Genomic DNA, 24,644 nt, shown 5'->3' on the forward strand with positions numbered 1-24,644 from the left:
TCCCAGAGAGAGTGATTTGCCTCTGGGATGTGCTGCCCAGGGAGGCGGTGGAGTCCCCATCCCTGGAGGTGTTCAAGAGGGGATTGGATGTGGCACTTGGAGCCATGGTTTAGTTGTCAGGAGGTGTTGGGTGACAGGTTGGACTTGATCTCAAAGGTATTTTCCAGCCTCACTGATTGTATGATTCTATGATTTCCTCAGCAGGGCTGCATGTGGCAGGGCTTGGCACTGCCTTTGGGTGCAGCCCAGGCTCTGTCACCTTGCACAGAGAAATCCTTCCCACTGCAGCACCTTTGGCTCTTTCTCCCCTTTCAAGGCCTGCAGTGAGAGATGGAAAGGAAGGAAGTTACTCTGCTCCTGCCCTAGTCAGGAGCTCTAATGTCTGCACTCTTTTATAATTCAAAGTGATGCTGGGGATTATCTTGTATTCGCTTTCTCTGGGAGATACATTCCCTGCCTCTGCTGCTGGGTGAGGGGCAGAGGATCACAGCTCACAGGATGCTAGGGGTTGGAAGGGACCTCTGGAGATCTGCCAGTCCAAGCCCCCTGCCAGAGCAGGAGCAGAGAATCCAGCACAGGTCACACAGGAACACATCCAGACAGGGCTGGGAAGGCTCCAGAGAAGGAGACTCCACAACCTCTCTGGGCAGCCTGCTCCAGGCCTCTGGGACCTTCACAGGGAAGAAGTTCCTCCTCATGTTGAGGTGGAACCTCCTGTGCTGCAGTTTCCATCCACTGCCCCTTGTCCTATCCCAGGGCACAACTGAGCAGAGCCTGTCCCTGTCCCTTCCTTCCTGACCCCCAGCCCTCGGCTATTGATAGACATTGATCAGATCCCTCTCAGCCTTCTCCTCTGCAGACTAACCACCCCCAGGGCTCTCAGCCTCTCCTCCCCAGGCAGTGCTGCAGTCCCTTCAGCATCCTTGGAGCCCTCCCTCAGACTCTCTCCAGCAGATCCCTGTCCCTCCTGAGCTGGGCAGCCCAGAGCTGGATGCAATATTGCAGGTGAGGTCTCAGCAGGGCAGAGCAGAGGGGGAGGAGAACCTCCCTGGCTGTGCTGGCCACACTCCTCTGGATGCAGCCCAGGACCCCCTTGGCCTTCTTGGCCCCCAGGGCACATTGCTGTCCCATGCAGAGCTTGCTGCCCACCAGCACTCCCAGCTCCTTCTCCTTGGGGCTGCTCTCCAGCAGATCCCCTCCCAGCCTGTGCTGCTGCAGTTGATTCTTCCTGCCCAGCTGCAGGACTCTGCTCTCATCCTTCTTGACCCTCCTTAGGTTCCTCTGTGCCCAGCTCTCAGCCTGCCCAGGTCTCTGCACACCACTGTGATCCATGCTGGAACCTGCCAAGCAGATATTTGCCAGAGCAAAGAGGAAGTTGGGTGAAAGGGAAGTTGAGTTTTCCACTTCCTGATGTGCAGAGGGTGCTGCAGCACTCCCTGCTGTAAGATGACCTGCAAAGACTCCGTGTCACTGTGTGTCTGCAGGAAAGGAGGCTGGAGCCGGGGGGAGGTTGGTTTCTTCTCTCTGCTATCAGGTGATAAGACAAGAGGAAATGGCCTGGAACTGTGCCAGGGGAGGCTTAGGTTGGGGATGAGGAACAATGTCTTTGCTGCAAGAGTGGTCAGGGACTGGCACAGGCTGCCCAGGGTGGTGGTGGAGTCCCCAGCCCTGGAGGTGTTCAAGGAAGCTGTGTGGCCATGGCACTTGGGGACAGGGTTTGGTGGCCATGGTGGGGTTGGGTTGCTGACTGGACTGGGTGAGCTTAGAGGCCTTTTCCAACCCAAACAGCTCTGTGGTTGTGTGACATTGTGGCCCAGGGGAGCAGGACAAAACTGCTGCAGGAAATTTGCTGCTGTGGGGCTCTCTCAGCCTTTTATCTCAGGAGATGCTTCTTGACTTGGGTAGTTTCAGCTGAGTGGATTGCACAGGATGGAAACAGAGCCTGCCTGCAGCGTTCAGGATGGGTTAATAAGCTTTAGACAAAAGCTTTCCCTCATGCAAAGCTCTCTGCCTTGCAGAGGCTGTGTCTGACAGTGAGACATTGCCATCTCTTGGGCAGGTGCAGCTTCAGCACAGCCTCTGCTGAATTCCTACACTAATCCAGATCTCTGAAGTGGAGCTGAGGAGTAGGGAAGGGTTGAGTCTGTCACTGTGTCCTGCTGCTGTGGCCTGGGGGGCTTCTGCAGCTCCCTAAGCAGCATTCCACTAGGAGGGAGCCACCCTGTAGGGCAGCAGGGCCGCAAGGTTGCTGCATCCCCTGACCCTAGGCAGGGTCAGCATGTCCTGAGCCTACCTCTGAGGTCTTCTGTAGGGCCCAGAGGCGGTCATGGGCAGGCACAGAGGTTCCCAAGGTGGCCTTGCATGTGTGTGTGTGTGTGTGTGCAGACACACAGCAGACCTGCTGCAGAAGTCAGGCTGGTGGCTGTCAGGCTGGAGGTTGGCAGGCTGGAGGATGGCAGGCTGGAGGCTGTCAGGCTGGAGGCTGGCAGGCTGGAGATTGGCAGGCTGGAGGTTGATCTTCCACCTCAACATGAAGAGAAACTTCTTTGGTGTGAGGGTGCTGGAGCAGGCTGCCCAGAGAGGTTGAGAAGTTTGCTCTGGAGACTTTCAAGCCTCACCTGGATGTATTTGTGAGTGACCTGCCCTGGGTGCCCCTGCTCTGGCAAGGAGCTTGGAGTGGATGATCTCTGGTGGTCCCTTCCAACCACTACCACTCTGTGATGCCAGGATCCTCCTGGTTTCATTGATGCAGTTGGTACACACAGCATTAATCCTTGCAAGGGCAAAGTCTGACCCAGGCATCCAGCACCAGAACAAGAGGACACAGTCTCAAGCTGTGCCAGGGGAGGTTAGGCTGAAGATGAGGAGAAAGTTCTTGCCAGAAAGAGGAATTGGGCACTGGGATGTGCTGCCCAGGGAGGTGGTGGAGTCCCCATCCCTGGAGGTGTTCAAGAGGGGATTGGATGTGGCACTTGGAGCCATGGTTTAGTTGTCAGGAGGTGTTGGGTGACAGGTTGGACTTGGTGATCTCTGAGGTCTTTTCCAACCTTATTGATTCTGTGATTTAATTACATTTGGGACTATTGTCCTTTACCTCCTAGAACTGAGGCTTTTGAACACAAGGCTCAGAACTGACTTCCTTTTTTTATGACATCTTTTAAATGATATCTGCAACTTTCTGCAATCAGAAGGGTTCAGGGGATGAAGCTTAAGGAGTTCTAAATCCACTGAGTCTCATGCAAAGCTGCAAGGGTTGGCAGTTCTGGTGTCTGAAGTGCTTCTTGCTGCTACAGCTGCCTCTGACAAAGGAGGTGCCCAGCCACAAGGTCCTGGTTTGAATTAAGTTTTGTCTTTCAGAAGGGAAGGTGCCAGGAGGATGGAGCCACAGAGGTCCTCTGTGAAGTTATTAGATGGAAACTGATAACATTTGGCTTAATCCACAGCATTGGCTCAGAGGGTCCTAGAAAGTGTCACCTGCCCTTTGGTGAATAGGCTGCTGTGGGGTTAGTGATCCCAAACTGAGGGGCAGGGCAGGGCTGGGCACCAGAGGAGTGCCAGAGGCTCTCCATGAACCCCTCTGCCTTTCCTAAGGGAAGAGAAAGGTAAGGAGGGAGAGAGGCTGATGGGCTGGGGAAGAAACTAACCCAGCTGGGATGGGAAGAAGAACAATGCCATGGGATAGAGACACAGAGACACAAAGCAAGATGGAAGCCAAGCCCTGAGGGCAAGGATGGCACCACTGGCACCACTGATGCTGGGGGCAGGCCCTGGGCAAGTCCCAGCCTGGGCTCAGCAGCAGATGGGAAGCGGATTCAGGAGCTGGATTCTGGAGCTGGAGTGAGGAAGACAGGGCTGGGGATGGAAGGCAGAAGGGAGAGAGTCCTGCTGGGACAGCAGCCAGGGAAGAAGAAGCTTGAGCCTGGGCAGCCCTCAGCTTGCTGCTGAAGATGCCACCCATGGGCTGCAATCCCCTGGGGGGCACTTGAGGCTCCCCTCTGCTGTCTGCTCCTGCCCACAGCTGCCCCTTCTGCCTTCCTGCCCCCCAAGGTGGGGCAGAGCTGTGGCAGTGCCCTTGGTGTGCAGAGCAGCAAGCCTGAGGCAGAGGCTCTGTGCCCCCCAGGCCTTGGCAGGAGCTCTGCCCCTCAGCTTCTCCCTGCTAGCAGCAGCCCCTGGCTGTGCCAAGCTGCCCTGAGCTTCAGCAAGTGCCTGAGTGAGCAGAGCCTGAGCTGGGCACTCCCAGCCTGAGCAGAGCTGCTGCTGGGCCAGCTCAGAGCAGATCAGTGGTGCAAAGATGCAACCTATCATTTGACCAGAAAAAGCAAATCCTGCTCACCCAGGGGCTTAAGAGACCCGAAGAAATGAAGAAATACAGAGAAGATTTCCATTGGATGCAGAGCACTGCAACAATCTCCCTGCACATTTGGTGTCCTTGCAGTTAGTCCTGTTAAGATTCAGCTGTCCAAGGGGAAGTAAGATCAGAAGGGAACTGCTTCCCTCTGTGCCCCTGCAGCCCACAGACCCTCACCAGCTGTTGCTCTCAGTTCCCCAGCCCTGCAGGATAGCAGCACAGCTGCAACCACACAGAGATTTACTGCACTTTGTACTGGCTGGGAGGATCCCAGATCTACCATTTCCTATCAGTCAGCATCCAGGTTGTTATTTAAGGGCTAAAGCAACTTCCTGACACCTATTCCATGCTATTGAGCCCAGCTCTGTAGGTGTCCCTGCCACTAACACCTCCTCCTGTGGTTATAGAGTCACAGAATCACAGAGAACACAGTCTCAAGCTGTGCCAGGGGAGGTTTAGGCTGGATGTTAGGAAGAAATTCTTCATAGAAAGAGAGATTGGCCATGGGAATGTGCTGCCCAGGGAGGTGGTGGAGTCACCATCCCTGGAGGTGTTTAGGAAGAGACTTGATGGGGTGCTTGGTGCCATGGTTTAGTTCATCAGATGGTGTTGGGTGATAGGTTGGACTTGGTGATCTCAAAGGTCTCTTCCAACCTTCTATTCTATTCTATTCTATTCTATTCTATTCTATTCTATTCTATTCTATTCTATTCTATTCTATTCTATTCTATTCTATTCTATTCTATTCTATTCTATATTGATAGGGTTGGAAGGGACCTCAAGGCTCAGCCAGTTCCAAGCCCCTGCCATGGGCAGGGACACCTCATACTGCAGCAGGTTGCTCACAGCCACAGCCAGCCTGGCTGCAAACACCTCCAGGCAGGAGGCTTCCACCACCTCCCTGGGCAACCTGTGCCAGGCTCTCACCACCCTCATGGGCAACAACTTCTTCCTCACATCCAACCTCAATCTCCCCACTTCTAGTTCTGCTCCATCCCCCCCAGTCCTACCACTCCCTGACACCCTCAAAAGTCCCTCCCCAGCTTGCTTGGAGCCCCCTGCAGATCCTGGAAGGCCACCAGAAGGTCTCCTGGGAGCCTTCTCCTCTCCAGACTGAACAGCCCCTGGAGCCAGCCTCTGGAACCAGCTGTTGTGGCTGCTGGGGTTGAACTTCTGCACTGCTGCTGATGTTTGAAGCCCTTCAGGAGTGTAAGCTGGCCCTGCAAAATAATGCACTCCCCCCGTGCCCAGTACCACTGCAGCAGTGGGCAGAATGTGGCCCCAATGCAAGCCCTGCTCTGGGGCAGGAATCTGCTTGGTCAGGACCTGCCTCTGCTCCTGACTGAGAAACATCCATTGTGCTCAGCTGGCAATTGGAGAGAGCCCAAGCTAAGAAAGTCCTCACATTACCTGGCTCCCCTTTCCCACCCTGTTTTCCCTTTGTGTGTTGCTCTCAAGGATGTCACAGAAAACCTTTCCCCCCCTGGTGCTGTGCTGCTGTTTTCCTTCAGTGTGGTTAAGAAACAATATAGTCCCCAGTGTGCCTCAGCACCACATCTCTGTGTCTTTGAAACCCCTCCAGGGATGGGGACTCGACTACCACCCTGGGCAGCCTGTGCCAGTGCCTAAGAAGCCTTTCACTGAAGCAGCTCCTTTTAATGGCCAGCATAAACCTCCCCTGCAGCAAGTTGAGGCCACTTCCAGTTCTGTTTGTGGTCTGAGTGAGCAGCAGGGAGTTCTGCTGCAGGTTCCCCTGCAGGAGCTGTGACAGGCCCATGTCCTACGTGGAGTTGGGGGCTTTTCAGCCTGGAGAAGAGAAAGCCCTAGGAGACCTTAGAGCAGCCTTCCTGTGCCTGAACTGGACTGCAGGAGAGCTGGGGGAGGACTTTTGACAAGGGCTTGTAGTGACAGGATGAAAGGGAAGGAATTGAAGCTGGAAGAGGGGAGATTGAGACTGGAGATGAGGGAGAAATTCTTTCCTGTGAGGGTGGGGAGACTCTGGCACAGGTTGCCCAGGGAGGCTGTGTGCTGAGCTGCAGCCAGAGCAGGGAGAGCAGCAGCACAGGGAAGGGATTCTGTCCCTCTGCTCTGCTCAGCCCCCACCTGCAGCACTGCCTCCAGCTCTGGGGACCCCAGCACAAGAAGGACCTGGAGCTGCTGGAGCAGTTGCAAAGGAAGCCACAGAGATGATCAGAGGGCTGGAGAACCTCCCCTGTGGGGACAGGCTGGGAGAGTTGGGCTGTTCATCATGGAGGCTCCAGGGAGAGCTAAGAGCAGCCTTCCAGGACCTGAAGGGGACTACAGGAGAGCTGGGCAGAGATCTCTGACAATGGCTTGTAGTGATAGGATGAAAGGGAACCAATTGAAGCTGAAAGAGGGGAGATTGAGACTGGAAATGAGGAAGAAATTCTTTCCAGTGAGAGTGATGAGACACTGGCACAGGTTGCCCAGGGAGGCTGTGGCTGCCTCCTCCCTGGAGGTGTTGAAGGCCAGGCTGGATGAGGCCTTGAGCAAGCTGGGCTGGTGGGAGGGTTGGAACTGGATGAGCTTCAAGGTGCCTTCAAACCCAAACCATTCTGTGAGTCTATGAGTTGGAGCATCTCACTGCAAACCTCCCTGCAAACCTCCTGTCTGCTTTCCTCTGAACAGCCTGGAGAGCTGGGGGATCAATCCAGCCTGGGAGGTTCAGCAATCAGCTTTCCTTAATCAACTTCATTTATTCTTGAAAGGTAAAAGAATACAGAATACAGAATCAACCAGGTTGGAAAAGACCTTCAAGATTATCAAGTCCAACCTATCACCCAGCACCATCCAATCAACTCAACCATGGCACCAAGGGCCTCATCCAGGCTCTTCTTGAACACCTCCAGGGATGGGGACTCCACCACCTCCCTGGGCAGCACCTTCCAATGGCCAATCTCTCTGTCTGGGAAGAATTTCTTCCTAACATCCAGCCTAATCCTCCCCTGGCACAGCTTCAGACTGTGTCCTCTTGTTCTGCTGCTGGCTGCCTGGGAGAAGAGACCAACCCCCACCTGGCTACAACCTCCCTTCAGGGAGGTGCAGAGAGCAAGAAGGTCAACCCTGAGCCTCCTCCTCTCCAGGCTAAGCAACCCCAGCTCCCTCAGCCTCTCCTCACAGGGCTGTGCTCCAGACCCCTCCCCAGCCTCATTGCCCTTCTCTGGACACCTTCCAGCAAGTCAACCTCCTTCCTAACCTGAGGGGACCAGAACTGGACACAGGACTCAAGGTGTGGCCTCAGCAGTGCAGTGTACAGGGGCAGAATGACTTCCCTGCTCCTGCTGGCCACACTCTTCCTGATGCAGGCCAGGATGCCCTTGGCCTTCTTGGCCCCCTGGGCACACTGCTGTCTCCTGTTCAGCTGCTGTCCACCAGCACCCCCAGGTCCCTCTCTGCCTGGCTGCTCTCAGCCACTCTGACCCCAGCCTGTAGTGCTTGAATCCAAGGCTTTCCCTGCTCATGTTTCACCAGGACAAGGCAGTGAAAGGCAGCCCCACATTCCTGCCTTCCCTGCTGCACCCTGAACCAGGCTGGGAAAGCTAAGAGTAAAGTGCTGGCCACATTTTAATGTCACCAGGGGAGGAAATGAGTGCTGGGATTGTTGGGAAAGAGCAAGGAAAATCAATTAGCTTATCAAATCCTGAGGGGTTATCAGTTCCTGCAGGAACAACCTTGTAGCAACTCTCCTGGGGTGGATTTATCCCTTTTCCCAAAGGAGTTTTGTTCTGGTTCCCTGCTGTGCAGCACACTCCTGGCCTTTTCTTCTCCATCTCTGCCTTTATCTAGGACAAACCAGATTTGGGGATGCTCAGCCTGGAGAAGAGAAGGCTGTGGAGAGGCCTCAGAGCAGCTTTCCAGTACCTGAAGGGGGCTACAGGAGAGCTGGGGGGAGGGACTTTTGACACGAGCTTGTAGTGACAGGATGAAAGGGAATGAATTGAATCTGGAAGAGGGGAGATGAGACTGGAGAGGAGGAAGAAATTCTTTCCAGTGAGGGTGGGGAGACTCTGGCACAGGTTGCCCAGGGAGGCTGTGGCTATGTCCTCCCTGGAGGTGTTCCAGGCCAGGTTGGATGAGGCCTTGACCAACCTGGGCTGGTGGGAAGTGTCCCTACCCATGGCAGGGGGGTGGAAGTGGATGAGCTTCAACATTCCTTTCAACCTAAACCATTCTGTGAACCCATGGCTCCCCCTGGGTGTGTTTCCATGCAGACCCCAGGATCCCATCAATCCATGGTTCCATGCAGACCCCAGGATCCCATCAATCCATGGTTCCCCCTGGGTGTGTTTCCATGCAGACCCCAGGATCCCATCAATCCATGCTTCCCCTGGGTGTGTTTCCATGCAGACCCCAGGATCCCATCAATCCATGCTTCCCCCTGGGTGTGTTTCCATGCAGACCCCAGGATCCCATCAATCCATGCTTCCCCCTGGGTGTGTTTCCATGCAGACCCCAGGATCCCATCAATCCATGCTTCCCCCTGGGTGTGTTTCCATGCAGACCCCAGGATCCCATCAATCCATGCTTCCCCCTGGGTGTGTTTCCATGCAGACCCCAGGATCCCATCAATCCATGCTTCCCCCTGGGTGTGTTTCCATGCAGACCCCAGGATCCCATCAATCCATGCTTCCCCCTGGGTGTGTTTCCATGCAGACCCCAGGATCCCATCAATCCATGCTTCCCCCTGGGTGTGTTTCCATGCAGACCCCAGGATCCCATCAATCCATGCTTCCCCCTGGGTGTGTTTCCATGCAGACCCCAGGATCCCATCAATCCATGGCTCCCCCTGGGTGTGTTTCCATGCAGACCCCAGGATCCCATCAATCCATGGCTCCCCCTGGGTGTGTTTCCATGCAGACCCCAGGATCCCATCAATCCATGCTTCCCCCTGGGTGTGTTTCCATGCAGACCCCAGGATCCCATCAATCCATGGTTCCCCTTGGGTGTGTTTCCATGCAGCCCTTTGTCTAATTTCACTTTAACCCCTTCCAAATCCCTACTGCAGGGGGGGCACCATGATGCCAAACTCCATGCTAAACACTGAGAGGGACACTTGGACCCTGCAGAAGCAAAAGGACAACTTCCTACTGTGTCTGATGGAACCAAAATGTGATGCTGGAAGCTGAGAGGGGACTACTCTTAGAGAATCACAGAATCAGTAAGGTTGGAAGAGACCTCAGAGATCACCAAGTCCAACCTGTCACCCAGCACCTCCTGACAACTAAACCATGGCTCCAAGTGCCACATCCAATCCCCTCTTGAACACCTCCAGGGATGGGGACTCCACCACCTCCCTGGGCAGCACATCCCAGTGGCCAATCTCTCTGTCTGGGAAGAACTTTCTCCTCACCTCCAGCCTAAACCTCCCCTGGCACAGCTTGAGACTGTGTCCTCTTGTTCTGGTGCTGGGTGCCTGGGGGAAGAGACCAACCCCCTCCTGGCCATAGCCACCCTTCAGGTAGTTGTAGAGAGCAAAGCCTCCAAAGCTAATGGCAGTGGAAGAACCCAGAGCAGTCCCCTGTGAAGAGCAGCGTCTGAGCCTGGGGGAAGCCTTTTGCTTTCCTCAGGTTTCAGTGTCACCTTGCTCCTTTCAGGTGACTTTGCCAGTCCCCCCTTCTCCCCTCTCTCTCTCACTCTCTCATTGGCCACAGGGGCAGCAGTTCCCTGAATAAAAGCCACTCTCTCCAAACATGAGACTCGTCTTCTTCAAAGGGCCGTCGAGGGGAGGTGATCCTGGGAGCAGGACCGCGCACCGGGCTGGGACACTCCAGGTGAGATGATCAGGATGAAGCCCTGGGGTGGCAAGAAAACTGGCCTCAGGAGTAGCTCCTGTTAGTAAGGCATGAGTAGCTGTGCCAGGGGCAGTGGAGTGCTTGCCCCTAATTAGGAGCTGGGAGTGATTAATGCAATCATCTCCCTGTTAGAGCTGGGACCTTGGGCTTCAGCCCCTGCTGTGGGCTGGCACAGCTAAATGCTGCAGTTTTAGGGGCACCAAGCAGAAGACCAAGTGTGTGACGACATCATCATCATCATCATCATCATCATTTCCATTATTATTATTACTATTATTATTACTACTACTGTTATTACTATTATTATTACTAGTGCTGCTATTATCATACTACTGCTATGATCATTACTATTAGTATTACTACTACTGCAATTATTTCTACTACTACTCTCACACTACTACTATTACTATTACTACTACCACTATTATTATAACTACTATTATTACTACTTCTATTATTACTACTACTATTATTACTGCTACTATTACTATTATAACTACTATTAAGTTTACTGCTGTTATGATTACTGCTATTATTATTACTACTAGTCTGGATGCCATCCAGAGGGACCTGGACAGGCTGGAGAGGTGGGCACAAGCCAACCTCAGGAGGTTCAACAAGACCAAGGGCAGGGTCCTGCAGCTGGGTGGAGGCAATCCCGGGCACAAATCCAGGCTGGGCAGGGACTGGCTGGAAAGCAGCCCTGAGGAGAGAGACTTGGAGGTGCTGGGGGAGGAGAAGCTCAACAGGAGCTCTCAGTGTGCACTTGCAGCCCAGAAAGCCAACCAGAGCCTGGGCTGCAGCAGGAGAAGTGTGGCCAGCAGGGCAAGGGAGGTGATCCTCCCCCTCTGCTCAGCTCTGGGGAGACCCCACCTGCAGTCCTGCCTCCAGTTCTGGAGCCCCTATGACAAGAGGGATCTGGAGGTGCTGGAAGGTGTCCAGAGCAGGGCCAGGAGGATGAGAAGAGGGCTGGAGCACCTCTTCTGTGAGGACAGACTGAAGGAGTTGGGGCTGTTCAGTCTGCAGAAGAGAAGGCTCCCAGGTGACCTCATTGTGGCCTTCCAGTATCTGAAGGGGGCTACAGGAAGGCTGGGGAGGGACTGCTCAGGATCTCAGGCAGTGATAGGACTAGGGGGAATGGAATGAAGCTGGAGGTGGGGAGATTGAGGCTGGAGGTGAGGAGGAAGTTCTTCCCCATGAGAGTGGCGAAGCCCTGGAATGGGTTGTGCAGGGAGGTGGTTGGGGCCCTGTCCCTGGAGGTGTTTAAGCTCAGGCTGGCTGAGGCTCTGGGCAGCCTGATGTAGTGTGGGGTGTCCCTGCCCATGGCAGGGGGGTTGGAACTAGATGATCCTTGTGGTCCCTTCCAACCCTGACTGATTCTATGATACTGTGATACTATGATACTATGATATTTGCTACTATTATTACTACTATTACTACTATTATTATTACTACTATTGTTATTATTACTGTTATTATTATGGGCTAGATGCTCACAGTTAGCAGGTATTTAAATCCAATTAACTCCAGGTGTGCTTTGCTGCAGCAAAGTTGAATGCCTTGTAGTCAGTGTCCACTTGTGGCTCTTTCCTAGTGTGTGTGTGGGGAGTGGGATGGTTAAAATGAGTCAGTTTGGAATCAGCAGTGGTGAGCTGATGAAAAAGGCTCCAGTTTCCCTAGATTCACAGAATGGTTTGGGTTGGAAAGGAGCTTAAAGATCAGCCAGTCCCAACTCCAAATAAATGAATTTGGAATCAGCAGTGGTGAGCTGATGAAAAAGCCTCCACATTCCCTAGATTCATGGAATGGTTTGGGTTGGAAAGGAGCTTAAAGATCAGCCAGTCCCAACCCCAAATAAATGAGTTAGGAATCAATAGCAGTGAGCTAATGAAAAAGCCTCCACATTTCCTTGGTTCATGGAATGGTTTGGGTTGGAAGGGAGCTTAAAGATCAGCCAGTCCCAACCCCAAATGAATGAGTTAGGAAATCAGCAGTGGTGAGCCTCCAGTTTTCCTAGATTCCTACATTCAGTGATGTGGATTGGAAGGGAGCTTAAAGATCAGCCAGTCCCAGCCCCAAATGAATGAGTTAGGAAATCAGCAGTGGTGAGCCTCCAGTTTTCCTAGATTCCTACCTTCAGTGATGTGGGTTGGAAGGGAGCTTAAAGATCAGCCAGCCCCAGCCCCAAACGACTGAGTTAGGCATCAGTGGTGGTGAGCTGATGAAAAAGCCTCCCCAGCAATTCAAATGTGCTCAGATATTAAGGAAGAATTATTTTAAGACCACCCTTGCCCACTCCAATGGAAATCTGTGGGGGGATTTCTTCCTTTGAGGGATTTCTTTCCTAAGCAGACCGGTAAAGCCCAGCTTGGGGATTGATTGTGAGGGCTTTGGTTTGGCTTTTAGTGTTTGGGGTTTTTATTTGTGGTTTGGTTTTGTTTGGTTTGGTTTTGGCTTGGTTGTTGTGTTGAGTATTTGAGAGCAAAGCAGCAGTCTGGGTATGCAGCTGGGGAGTGTCTGCTTTTAGGGCTTGTGGCAGTGAAACAGGCAAATGGATTTGCTTTGCAAGCTGCTTGGCCCTTTCCCCGTGCAGCTGCTTGGTGTCTTTCTGCTGCTGGCTTTAGCAGTGTGGAGGGGCTGGGTTTATTCAGTTACCTGCAGCAGTGGCAAGCCTCTCCTGCATGACTATATCCTTCAGATGGAGACTTTGGTGCTTTTTCTTCTCTTCCTAGACAGCAGATGATCCTCCTCCCTGCCTGCAGCTGCATCCCTGCTGCTGGCTCCGAGCTCTGGCTGCTCTCTGCCTGCCTGTGCTGAGTGAAGCTCTCCTGGGGTTAAACACTTCATGGTGAGGTTGGCAGGGGCTGCCTGGGAGCAAATACAACCCTAACACAAAAATCAGTCCCTGGTGACCTGTTCTGGTGTGCCACATGCTTGGAGAAGGGATAATTAGAATCATAGAATCACAGAACTGTCAGGGCTGGAAGGGACCTCAAGGCTCAGCCAGTTTCAAGCCCCCTGCCATGGGCAGGGACACCTCACACTACAGCAGGTTGCTCACAGCCACCTCCAGCCTGGCTGCAAACACCTCCAGGCAGGAGGCTTCCACCACCTCCCTGGGCAACCTGTGCCAGGCTCTCACCACCCTCATGGCCAACAACTTCTTCCTCACATCCAATCTCAATGTCCCCACTTCTAGTTTTGCTCCATCCCCCCCAGTACTATCCATCCCTGACACCCTCAGAAGTCCCTCCCCAGCTTTCCTGGAGCCCCCTGCAGATCCTGGAAGGCCACCAGAAGCTCTCCTGGGAGCCTTCTCCTCTCCAGACCGAACAACCCCAACTCCTCCTTTACTGGAGCTGGTGGAGTGGAGAAGGGATTGAAAAGCAGCAAGGGGCAGCAGGGAGCCCTGGGGATTTCATGTGGCTGAGCAGTTTGCCCTTCAGTGACTCATATTTGTGTGAATACAGAGCAGATCACAACTGCTTCATCTAAAACCCAGTGGCTCAAGGTGGAAATGTTATCCTGCAGCTCCAAATGCTTGCCTTTGGGTCAGAGCTCCTTTTGCCCTCGGCTGGTGAGGAGGGTCAGCCTTTCTCTGGTGACTCTTTCATGCAGTGAGGAGCCCTAGCTGCCGAGGAAGGTTTAGGTTACAGGCTCAGCAAGAATGGGAGCCTGTTCTGGTTGTGCCTGTGGGCTGCTGCACTGGCTTCAGAAAGGAACAAAGCTGCTTTATGTGACAAGTCATCTGAGAGGCATCATCTGGCCTACAGGAAAAAATGTGAGCTTCCTGCTTTGATCTTTCTTCCTGCTCCAGGTAAATCAGCATTTTAAAACCGAGGAGAATGGGCCTGAAAGTGGACACTAAAGGAACATCAAGCTGCACAACAGCAGTAATAAAGGGGCAATGGAGAGGAAAAACGTGGAGTATTTGATGGTTCTTTTCCTTTCCACTTCATTCTTTAGTTCTGAATTATTTTGGGGGTTTAAAAGATGTCTAATGGGCAGTGGTGCTGGAGTCTGAAATCCTCATGCACAGGTTCACAGAGTTATTGGATTATTCCCAGTTTACTCTGCTCTGCTGAGGCCTCACCTGCAGCGCTGTGCCCAGCTCTGGTGCCCCTCACACAAGAGAGGCATGGACCTGATATAGAATAGAATAGAATAGAATAGAATAGAATAGAATAGAATAGAATAGAATAGAATAGAATAGACCAGACCAGACCAGACCAGACCAGACCAGACCAGACCAGACCAGGTTGGAAGAGACCTTCAAGATCATCATGTCCAACCTATCATCTAACACCACCCAACCAACTAACCCATGCAACCAAGCACCCTATCAAGTCTCCTCCTGAACACCTCCAGTGATGGTGACTCCACCACCTCCCTGGGCAGCCCATTCCAATGGGCAATCACTCTCTCTGTGTAGAACTTCTTCCTAACCTCCAGCCTAACCTCCCCTGGTGCAGCCTGAGACTGTGTCCTCTTGTTCTGCTGCTGGCTGCCTGGGAGAAGAGACCAACCTCTGCCTGTCTACAACCTCCCTTCAGGTAGTTGTAGAGAGCAAGAAGGTCATCCTTGAGTCTCTTCTTCTCCAGGCTAAGCAACCCCAGCTCCCTCAGCCTCTCCTCACAGGGCTGTGCTCCAGACCCCTCCCCAGCTTTCTTGCCCTTCTCTGGACACCTTCCAGCAACTCAACCTCCTTCCTAACCTGAGGAGCCCAGAACTGGACACAGGACTCCAGGTGTGGCCTAAGCAGTGCAGTGTACAGGGGCAGAATGACCTCCCTGCTCCTGCTGGCCACACTCTTCCTGATGCAGGCCAGGATGCCATTGGCGCTCTTGGCTGCCTGGGCACACTGCAGGCTCATGTTCAGCCTACCATCAACCAGCACCCCCAGGTCCCTCTCTGCCTGGCTGCTCTCAGCCACTCTGACCCCAGCCTGTAGCACTGCCTGGGGTTGCTGTGGCCAATGTGTAGAACCTGGCACTTGGATGTGTTCAATCTCCTGCCTATCTGTCCAGCCTGTTGAGGTCCCTCTGTAGAGCCTCTCTGCCCTCCAGCAGATCAACTCCTGCCCCCAGCTTGGTGTCATCTGCAAATTTACTGATGCCTGACTCAATGCCCTCATCCAGATCATCAGTGAAGATGTTAAAGAGCACAGGGCCCAGCACTGATCCCTGCGGGACTCCACTACTGACTGGCTGCCAGCTGGCTGTGGCACCATTCACCACCACTCTACAGGCAGGACCTACAGGCAGGCTGGGGAAGGACTGTTCAGAAGGGGCTGTAGGGATAGGCTGAGGAGCAATGGTTTGAAACTGGAGCAGGGCAGAGTTAGGTTGGACATCAGGAGGAAGTTCTGCACAGTGAATGTGGGGAGACCCTGGAACAGGCTGCCCAGGGAGGTGGTTTAGGTCTCACCCCTGGTGACTTTCAAGATCAGACTTGCTGTGTCCCTGTGCAGCTTGCTCTAGTTGGCAGTGTCTCTGCTGCCTGCAGGAGGTTGGACAAGATGCCCTTGGAAGCTCCCTTCCAACCCAGTGCAATCTGTGAAGCTGTAATCAAACACTCAGAAGAGAGACATCCTCTGTCCTGGAGATGGTGTAGCTCTTGGCTGGGGAGGGGTCTGGAGCACAGCCCTGTGAGGAGAGGCTGAGGGAGCTGGGGTTGCTTAGCCTGGAGAAGAGGAGGCTCAGGGGAGTCCTCATTGCTCTCTACAACTCCCTGAGGGGAGGCTGTAGCCAGGTGGGGCTTGGTCTCTTCTCCCAGGCACCCAGCAGCAGAACAAGAGGACACAGTCTCAAGCTGCACCAGGGGAGGTTTAGGCTGGAGGTTAGGATGAAATTCTTCCCAGCAAGAGAGATTGGCCACTGGGATGTGCTGCCCATGGAGGTGGTGGAGTCACTGTCTCTGGAGGTGTTTAAGAAGAGCCTGGTTGAGGCCCTTGGTGCCATGGTTGAGTTGATTGGATGATGCTGGGTGATAGGTTGGACTTGGTAATCTTGAAGGTCTTTTCCAACCTGGCTGATTCTGTATTCTGTATTCTTTTATCTTTCAAGAATAAATGAAGTTGATTAAGGAAAGCTGATTGCTGAACCTCCCAGGCTGGATTGATCCCCCAGCTCTCCAGGCTGTTCAGAGGAAAGCAGACAGGAGGTTTGCAGTGAGATTAGAATAGAATAGAATAGAATAGAATAGAATAGAATAGAATAGAATAGAATAGAATAGAGTGGAATGGAATGGAATGGAATGGAATGGAATGGAATGGAATGGAATGGAATGGAATGGAATGGAATGGAACGGAACAGACCAGGGTGGAAGAGACCTTCAAGATCATCGTGTCCAACCTATCATGCTCCAAGTCATAGATTCACAGAAGGGTTGGGTTAGAAGCCACCTTCAAGCTCATCCAGTTCCAACCCCCTGCCATGGGCAGGGACACCTCCCACCAGCCCAGCTTGCTCAAGGCCTCACCCAGCCTGGCCCTGAACACCTCCAGGGAGGGGGCAGCCATAGGTCGGACTTGGTGATCTCTGAGGTCTTTCCCAACCGGGTTCATTCTGCGCTCTTTGCTCTGGTCTGTGGGTGACACAGGAGCTGTTCTACCAGCATGCTGCAGGCAGGTGCCCACGTGTGCCCTGGCACCCCCCATGCAGGGCCGTGGAAGCGCAGAGGTGCCTCGCAGCAGGCTCTGAGGGTGTTGCTCTTCTCCTGCAGCCTCCGGCATGTGGAGCTCGCCCCGGCCCGTCCCCGCCTTGGCGCTGCTGGCGGTCACCGCCGCGCAGGTGGCACTGAAGGTCACCCCCGACGTGAAGTACACCGAGCCCCAGCCCCTGCAGCCGGCTGGCAGCGGAGCCTCCCCCCGCCCCCTCGCCCCTCTGGCGGGCAAAAGCCCCTTCCCGGCGGCCCCAGCCGCGGCCACCACGCTCGACCCCGATGAGAGCTACACTCTGGACACAGCTGACTACTACTTCAACTGCTGTGACTGCTGCCCACCCACTGCAGGCCCCCCCGGCCACCCAGGGGAGCCAGGACCCCCAGGTATGGTGATGCTTCTCCTGCTGCCCCCAGCTGAACCACCCCGCTCCAAGGAGGACATTCAGGGGCTGGAGCAGGACCAGAGAAGGGCAACAGAGCTGGGGAAGGGGCTGGAGAGCGGGGCTGGAGAGCAGGGCTGGGGAGGAGCAGCTGAGGGAGCTGGGGGTGTTGAGCCTGGAGGGAAGGAGGCTGAGGGGAGACCTCATTGCTCTGTACAGCTCCTGAGAGGGGGCTGGAGCCAGGTGGGGGCTGGGCTCTTCCCTCTTGTGATGAGGAAAAGAGAAAATCACAGAACCACAGAAACCTTCAGGTTGGAGCATCACCAAGTCCAACCCAGAGCCCTACTCTGCAAGGCTCACCCCTAAACCAGAGCCCCAAGCACCACAGCCAAACCACCCTGAAACACAGCCAGGCTTGGGGACTCCACCACCTCCCTGGGCAGCACATTCCAATCCCTCACCACTCTTGCCAGGAAAAGCTTTTTCCTCCAGTCTAAACCTCCCCAGGGGCAGCCTGAGGCCATTGCCTCTTGTTCTGTCACTAATTACCTGTGAGCAGAGACCAGCAGCAGCCTCTCCACAACCTCCTTTTCAGGTAGCTGTGGACAGCCAGGAGGTCTCCCCCCAGCCTCCTCTGTTTCACACTAAGCATCCCCAGCTCCCTCAGTCACTCCTCATCAGATTTATTCTCCAAAATGGCCTCAAGTTGCCCCAGGGGAGGTTTAGGTTGGACATGAGGAGCAACTTCTTCCCCCAAGGGCTTGTCAAGACCTGGCCCAGGCTGCCCAGGGCAGTGGTGGAGTCCCCATCCCTGGAGGGGTTTCAGCGCCTTGGAGATGTGGTGCTGAGGGCCATGGCTCAGTGGTGAGCTGGCAGGGCTGGGTTAAGGGTTGGACTCAGTGATCTTGGAGATCTCTTCCAACCTTAATGATTGTAAGACTGTAAGTGGCCTCCTGCTTGTCCTTCAAGCAGGGATGGTGACTCCACCACCTCCCTGAGCAGCACATCCCAGTGGTCAATTCCTCTTTCTGTGGAAGAACTTTCTCCTCCCCTCTAGCCTAAACCTCCCCTGGCACAGCTTGAGACTGTGTCCTCTTGTTCTGGGGCTGGGTGCCTGGGAGAAGAGACCAACCCCCACCTGGCTACAACCTCCCTTCAGGCAGTTGGAGAGAGCAATGAGGTCTCCCCTGAGCCTCCTCTTCTCCAGGCTAAGCAACCCCAGCTCCCTCAGCCTCTCCTCACAGGGCTGTGCTCCAGACCCCTCCCCAGCTTTCTTGCCCTTCTGGGGACACCTTCAAGGGTCTCAATGTCCTAATCCAAAGAATAATTGGGGGTTTCAAAATGGAGAAGAAATCCTTGCTCTCACAAGAGGCAGCTCTGTAGAGAGGCCCTAAGTATTGCCTAGGACATTCCTTGTCCTGTCTTTCTTCTGCTCTGGAGCAGCTGATGCTAATCCTGTTGGAATGCAGAGTGTACAGCCTGCAAGTGTTCCCTCTAACAGCCCCAATATTAGAGACACAAACTGTTCATCTGAGGAAAGGAGAGGGGGAGATGATGAATCCACTGCCCTTTAGTACAGTGTTCCTGAGGGATTGTCCTGGCCCCTGCCTCAGGAGGGACTGGCTAATGGCAATGATAGTGGCTGCAGAGGGAGTTTGCACTCACCTGTCTCTGGAGTGTTGATGGCAAACCTTGTGATGGTTTGTGATGATTGAAGCTGCCATAGTCTGCCCCCAGGCATGCACAGGGAGCCTCTGGATTTCCAAGGGGGCGACAAAGGAAGACAGCAGCCAGCTCTGCTTGCCTTTCAACCCACCCTTTGTGCAGTGTGCAGCTCTCTGCCCCCTCCCACTTTTATATCAGCAGACTCAGTTCTTTTTAAGGAGGAGGCAGCTGAGAAGTTGTGGCAGCTCCTTGGATGAGCTCAAATATTAAAGACATTACTTCTGGTGTTTGATGAAAGCCTGAGCTCCCGTGGCTCCAAGCCAGCTGCAAACTGGGTTTGAAATATCTTTACAGCCAAAAGTGAAAGGCAAAACTGTAAGGGTTGGGTGGAGGAAACAGAGATGGCCTTGCATGTACAGAGGGCCACGAGGAGGAGCAGAGGGCTGGAGCTGCTCTGCTCTGGAGACAGCCTGAGAGAGTTGGGGTTGTGCAGGCTGCAGAGGAGAAGGCTCCCAGGAGACCTAATTGTGGCCTTCCAGGATCTGCAGGGGGCTCCAAGAAAGCTGGGGAGGGACTTTGGAGGGTGTCAGGGAGGGAAAGGACGGGGAGGGATGGAGCAAAAGTAGAAGTGGGGAGATTGAGATTGGCTGTGAGGAAGAAGTTGTTGGCCATGAGGGTGGTGAGAGCCTGGCCCAGGTTGCCCAGGGAGGTGGTGGAAGCCTCCTGCCTGGAGGTGTTTGCAGCCAGGCTGGCTGTGGCTGTGAGCAACCTGCTGTGGTGTGAGGTGTCCCTGCCCATGGCAGGGGGTTGGGACTGGCTGAGCCTTGAGGTCCCTTCCAACCCTGGCAGTTCTGTGATTCACAGATTGTGAGATTGCTCTGGGCTGGGAGGGACTCTCAAAAGTCCTCTTGTCCAATTCCCCTGCAGTCAGCAGGGATACCTCCACCTAGATCAGGCTGCCCTGGACCACATAAGTCTGATCTTGATTGTCCCAACCACACCGTGGGCAGCCTCCTCAAGTGGTTCACCACTCTCATTGTGCAGAGCTTCCTCCTGATGTGTTCCATGTTGCTTAGCTCCTATCGCTGATGCTCCTTACAGAGTTAAAGCTTTGAGCTGCTAAGATCATTTTGGTGATGTTGACTCTCTTGCAGGTCCCAAGGGGGAGAAGGGAGATGCTGGTCGGCAAGGTCTGTCAGGAAGCCCAGGTCCTCAAGGCCCCAAAGGTTCTAAAGGAGAAAGAGGTAAAGCAGAGTGACTGCTCAGGGGGAAAATCAGCTCTATTGCCCTCACCAAACACCACAAAACCTAGGAACAATGTGTCTCAAAGGAGAGAGTGCCTGCTGCTGGGGCCTGACCCCTTGAGTGTAAAGCACAGGCACTAAGGAGGCCACATACAAAAAGTCAGGCTCTTTATTAACACATGGAGAGAGAGGAAAAGTGGAGAGAGAGAGAGGGAGGGAGAAAAAGTGGAGAGAGAGAGGGAGGGAGGGAGGATAAGCAGAGAGAGAGAGGGAGGGAGGAAAAACAGAGAGAGAGGGAGGGAGGAAAAGCAGAGAGAGAGAGAGGGAGGGAGAAAAAGCGGAGAGAGGGAGGGGGGAGGGAGGAAAAGTGGAGAGAGAAGGAGGGAGGAAAAGGGGAGAGAGAGAGGGAGGGAGGAAAAGGGGAGAGAGAGGGAGGGAGGAAAAGGGGAGAGAGAGGGAGGGAGGAAAAGGGGAGAGAGAGAGGGAGGAAAAGGGGAGAGGGAGGGAGGGAGAAAAAGCGGAGAGAGAGAGAGGGAGGGAGAAAAAGCGGAGAGAGGGAGAGGGAGGGAGAAAAAGTGGAGAGAGGGAGGGGGGGAGGGAGGAAAAGTGGAGAGAGAAGGAGGGAGGAAAAGGGGAGAGAGAGAGGGAGGGAGGAAAAGGGGAGAGAGAGGGAGGGAGGAAAAGGGGAGAGAGAGGGAGGGAGGAAAAGGGGAGAGAGAGAGAGGGAGGAAAAGGGGAGAGAGAGAGGGAGGAAAAGGGGAGAGAGAGGGAGGGAGGAAAAGGGGAGAGAGAGGGAGGGAGGAAAAGGGGGAGAGAGAGGGAGGGAGGAAAAGGGGAGAGAGAGAGGGAGGGAGGAAAAGGGGAGAGAGAGAGGGAGGGAGGAAAAGGGGAGAGAGAGAGGGAGGGAGGAAAAGGGGAGAGAGAGAGGGAGGGAGGAAAAGGGGAGAGAGAGAGGGAGGGAGGAAAAGGGGAGAGAGAGAGAGAGGGAGGAAAAGGGGAGAGAGAGGGAGGGAGGAAAAGGGGAGAGGGAGGGAGGAAAAGCAGAGAGAGAGGGAGGAAAAGGGGAGAGAGAGGGAGGGAAGAAAAGGGGAGAGAGAGAGGGAGGGAGGGAAAGTGGAAAGAGAGGGAGGGAGGGAGAGAAAGTGGAGGGAGGGAGGGAGGGAAAGCGCAGAGGAAGAGGGAGGAAAAGCGTAGAGAGAGGGAGGAAAAGTGGAGAGAGAGGGAGGAAAAGCAGAGAGAGGGGGAAGAAAAGTGGAGAGAGAGAGGGAGGAAAAGTGGGGAGAGATAGGGAGGAAAAGTGGGGAGAGAGAGGGAGGAAAAGTGGAGTGAGAGAGAGAGGAAAAGTGGAGAGTGTGAGGAAAAAAAATTACATATCCACCCTCCCTCCCCCCGCAGAGGATTTAGGTCCAAGGGAGGCTGCTGCTGCTTTGCCTTGCAGGAGATGTCCCAGGGTCCATGCTTGTCGGCCTCTGCATTGCAGATGTCTTTCCTCCAGGGCTCTTCTTTTCTTCTTGCAGCAGCCAAAACTTAGGGCACGGAGGGAGGGTTCCTGGGCTGTTGTGCCCAGGCTGCACGGTGATGTCTTTCTCTCTGCCGGAGCTGCTACGGCTCAGTGTCTTTTATTCCGTTAACAGCAGCTCCCCCTGGCCCACACCCCGGCCACATTCATGCCTAGGTGACTGCCAGCTGTGCTAGCAGTGGGCAGAGCTGACCCCTCAGGCAGGTGCTCCACAAGAGTCTTCTCTTTTGTTGGACAATCCAGAGGGGCTTTTCACCACCCCCTCCCTGGGCAGCTGTTGTCTGGGCCAGGAGCAAAGGTGATTGTACCTTTGCTGATTCACATCAAGAGAGAGAGAAGATTTAGTCTGTACATGCAGAAACTAAGCTGCTTCTGAAGATCTCACTCAGATTTCCTTGCTCTGGATGGGAGTTGAACAAAACTGAGTTCAGTTTTCTTTGGACTAGGGTCCTAAGTAAGAAAAGCCACCAGAGAAGTCACTGTGGAAGCTGCATTCCAGCTTTAGTATCTATCTCAGGCAAAGTTATTTTGGCTGAGATGGGCAGCCATCTGAAGTAACCACAAAGAAACCCTACCCTTCATTCCAGGCTTGGAGCAGCTCTGTCCTGCTGCCAGACACCACTGGCAGGCTCCTGTGGTTGCCTTTGGTAGTGGGGAGCCCCACAGCAAGGTTGGTAACAGGGGTACCAGCAGCAGCGTGCTGGGCAGCTCTGTCAGTGCAGCCTCCCAGGCTTTCATTCACTCCTTGGACAAGGCTTTTGCAGTCCTGGGGTGAGAAACACAGGGGGGTCATCTTCTCCTTCCTGCCATTAAACAGCACCTGCTGCCTCCCAATGAGGCGCAGGGCAGAGTCACAAACCCAGCGTCCCAGTGAGGTGCAGCGCTCTGTGTGGTGGTGCTGGCCAGGTTTCTGAAGGCTTCTCCTGAGGACACAGGTTGCTCATGTCTCTTTGATGACTGAAGTGAGGGGCAGGTGTAAAGTGGTACCAGTCACCTTCTGTGTAATGATTGCTGTGCTGCAGACACCACCACCTCCTGTATATTAATGGTGAAATGTCCTAGGAGCCAAAGGGGAGCAAGGAGAGCGAGGAGTGAGTGGGACCCCTGGGTATCCAGGCAAGCCTGGGCTGCAAGGTACGTAACACAGCTGGCAGACCTGGCAACACCAGGCTGAGCTTTCCCTTTGCTGCTGCAGGTTCCCTTTGATCTCCCAAGGAACCCAATAATAATGTTTTTCATCTTGTTTTCCCCGCTGCTTTGCCCTTCTCCTAGGTGAAGCTGGAGCAAAAGGCAATAAGGGCAGCTATGGCTTCCCTGGACTGAAGGGACAAAAGGGCTCCAAAGGGGACACTTGTGAGAATGGGACCAAAGGAGACAAGGGCGATAAGGGGGACACTGGAGACCCAGGAGCGGATGGAGAGCAGGGTGCCAAAGGGGAAAAAGGAGACACGGGGGAGAAGGGCTACTGCGGGGAGCCAGGGGGCAGAGGTGCCAAGGGGGAACGAGGGGAAGGGGGCACGAAGGGAGAAAAGGGGAACAAGGGGGACGTGGGGGCCGAGGGCGTGCAGGGGGCAGACGGAAAGCAGGGGGCGAAGGGCGAGCAAGGAAAGAAGGGCGAGAAAGGGGAGGCGGGCTCCGCGGGCGTGGCGGGGCCGGCCGGGCCCAAGGGGGCTGCGGGCAGCAAGGGCAGCCGCGGGGGTGCCGGGAAAGAAAGGCTCCCGCGGGCCGAAGGGAGCCCCGGGAGAGCCCCCGAAGCCGCTGCGCTCGGCCTTCAGCGCCGGGCTGTCCAAGCCCTTCCCCCCCGCCCAACGTCCCCATCCGCTTCGACAAGGTCCTCTACAACGAGCAGGAGGACTACAACCCTGCCACCGGCAAGTTCAACTGCAGCGTGCCCGGCGCCTACGTCTTCGCCTACCACCTGACGGTGCGCGGCCGCCCGGCACGTGTCAGCCTGGTGGCGCGCAGCAGGAAGGTGGCCAAGGCCAGGGAGACCCTCTATGGCCAGGAGATCGACCAGGCCTCCTTCCTGACCGTGCTGAAGCTGAGCGCCGGCGACCAGGTGTGGCTGGAGGTGGCGCGGGACTGGAACGGGGTGTACGTGAGCGCCGAAGACGACAGCGTCTTCACCGGCTTCCTGCTGTACCCTGACCTCCTGGAGATCCTGCTGTAGGGCTGAGCAGCAGGGCTGGCACTCAGCGGCGCGGCTCTGCCTCTGCCTCTCTCGCATGTCTCAAGAGGACTGACAGCATCCTGGCCTGGACAAGGAATAGTGTGGCCACAGGAGTAGGAGACCCATCACAGTGGAGTAGGGCAGTACAAGACGTAGCAGTGACCTTGGTCTGCACAGAAGCAAGTCCAAGCCAGAGCCTTTCTCAACCCCAACCCCTTAGCATGAGCTCTCATCCTGAACTCTCCCCATTGGCATTGTCACTGCTAGAAGCAGCCACTGGCCATGCAAGCGTGCCCTGAACTTCAGAACGTGCCCTCTCACTGAGCAGAGGCTGAGCTGGGGAATCAAATCACTGAGCAGAATGAGCACAGTGCCTTAGAGGTGAGGTTCCATCAGCTGAGAGCAAAAACCTTCAGGTTTGGAGTCTGTGGGTTAGGTTCAATGAACTAGAAACCCCCGAGAAACACAGAGTCACAGAAACCTTCAGGTTGGAGCAGAGCCTCAGCATCACCAAGTCCAACCCAGAGCCCTGCTCTGCAAGGCTCACCCCTAAACCAGAGCCCCAAGCACCACAGACAAACCACCCTGAAACACAGCCAGGCTTGGGGACTCCACCACCTCCCTGGGCAGCACATTCCAATCCCTCACCACTCTTGCCAGGAAAAGCTTTTTCCTACTGTCCAGTCTGAACCTCCCCAGTGGCAGCTTGAGGCCATTGCCTCTTGTTCTGTCACTAATTACCTGTGAGCAGAGACCAGCAGCAGCCTCTCCGCAGCCTCCTTTCAGGGAGCTGTAGACAGCCAGGAGGTCTCCCCTCAGCCTCCTCTCTTTCACACTAACCA

The 24,644-nt window shown here is 54.6% G+C and overlaps 1 protein-coding gene across 1 annotated transcript; it reads left to right on the forward strand.

The window, feature by feature from the left end:
* Nucleotides 1–16,892: 16,892 nt before the first annotated feature.
* Nucleotides 16,893–23,802, forward strand: OTOL1 (otolin 1). The gene is given in 6 exon segments (XM_068164273.1): nt 16,893–17,208; nt 20,024–20,113; nt 22,695–22,766; nt 22,905–23,326; nt 23,328–23,429; nt 23,431–23,802. Coding segments are annotated over 6 exon segments (1,374 nt in total).
* The last annotated feature ends 842 nt before the right edge of the window (nt 23,803–24,644 follow it).

This window comes from Melanerpes formicivorus, unplaced genomic scaffold (assembly GCF_026170545.1).
Source record: "Melanerpes formicivorus ecotype bairdi unplaced genomic scaffold, bMelFor1.0.p_v2 SCAF_78, whole genome shotgun sequence".
NCBI lineage: Eukaryota > Metazoa > Chordata > Aves > Piciformes > Picidae > Melanerpes > Melanerpes formicivorus.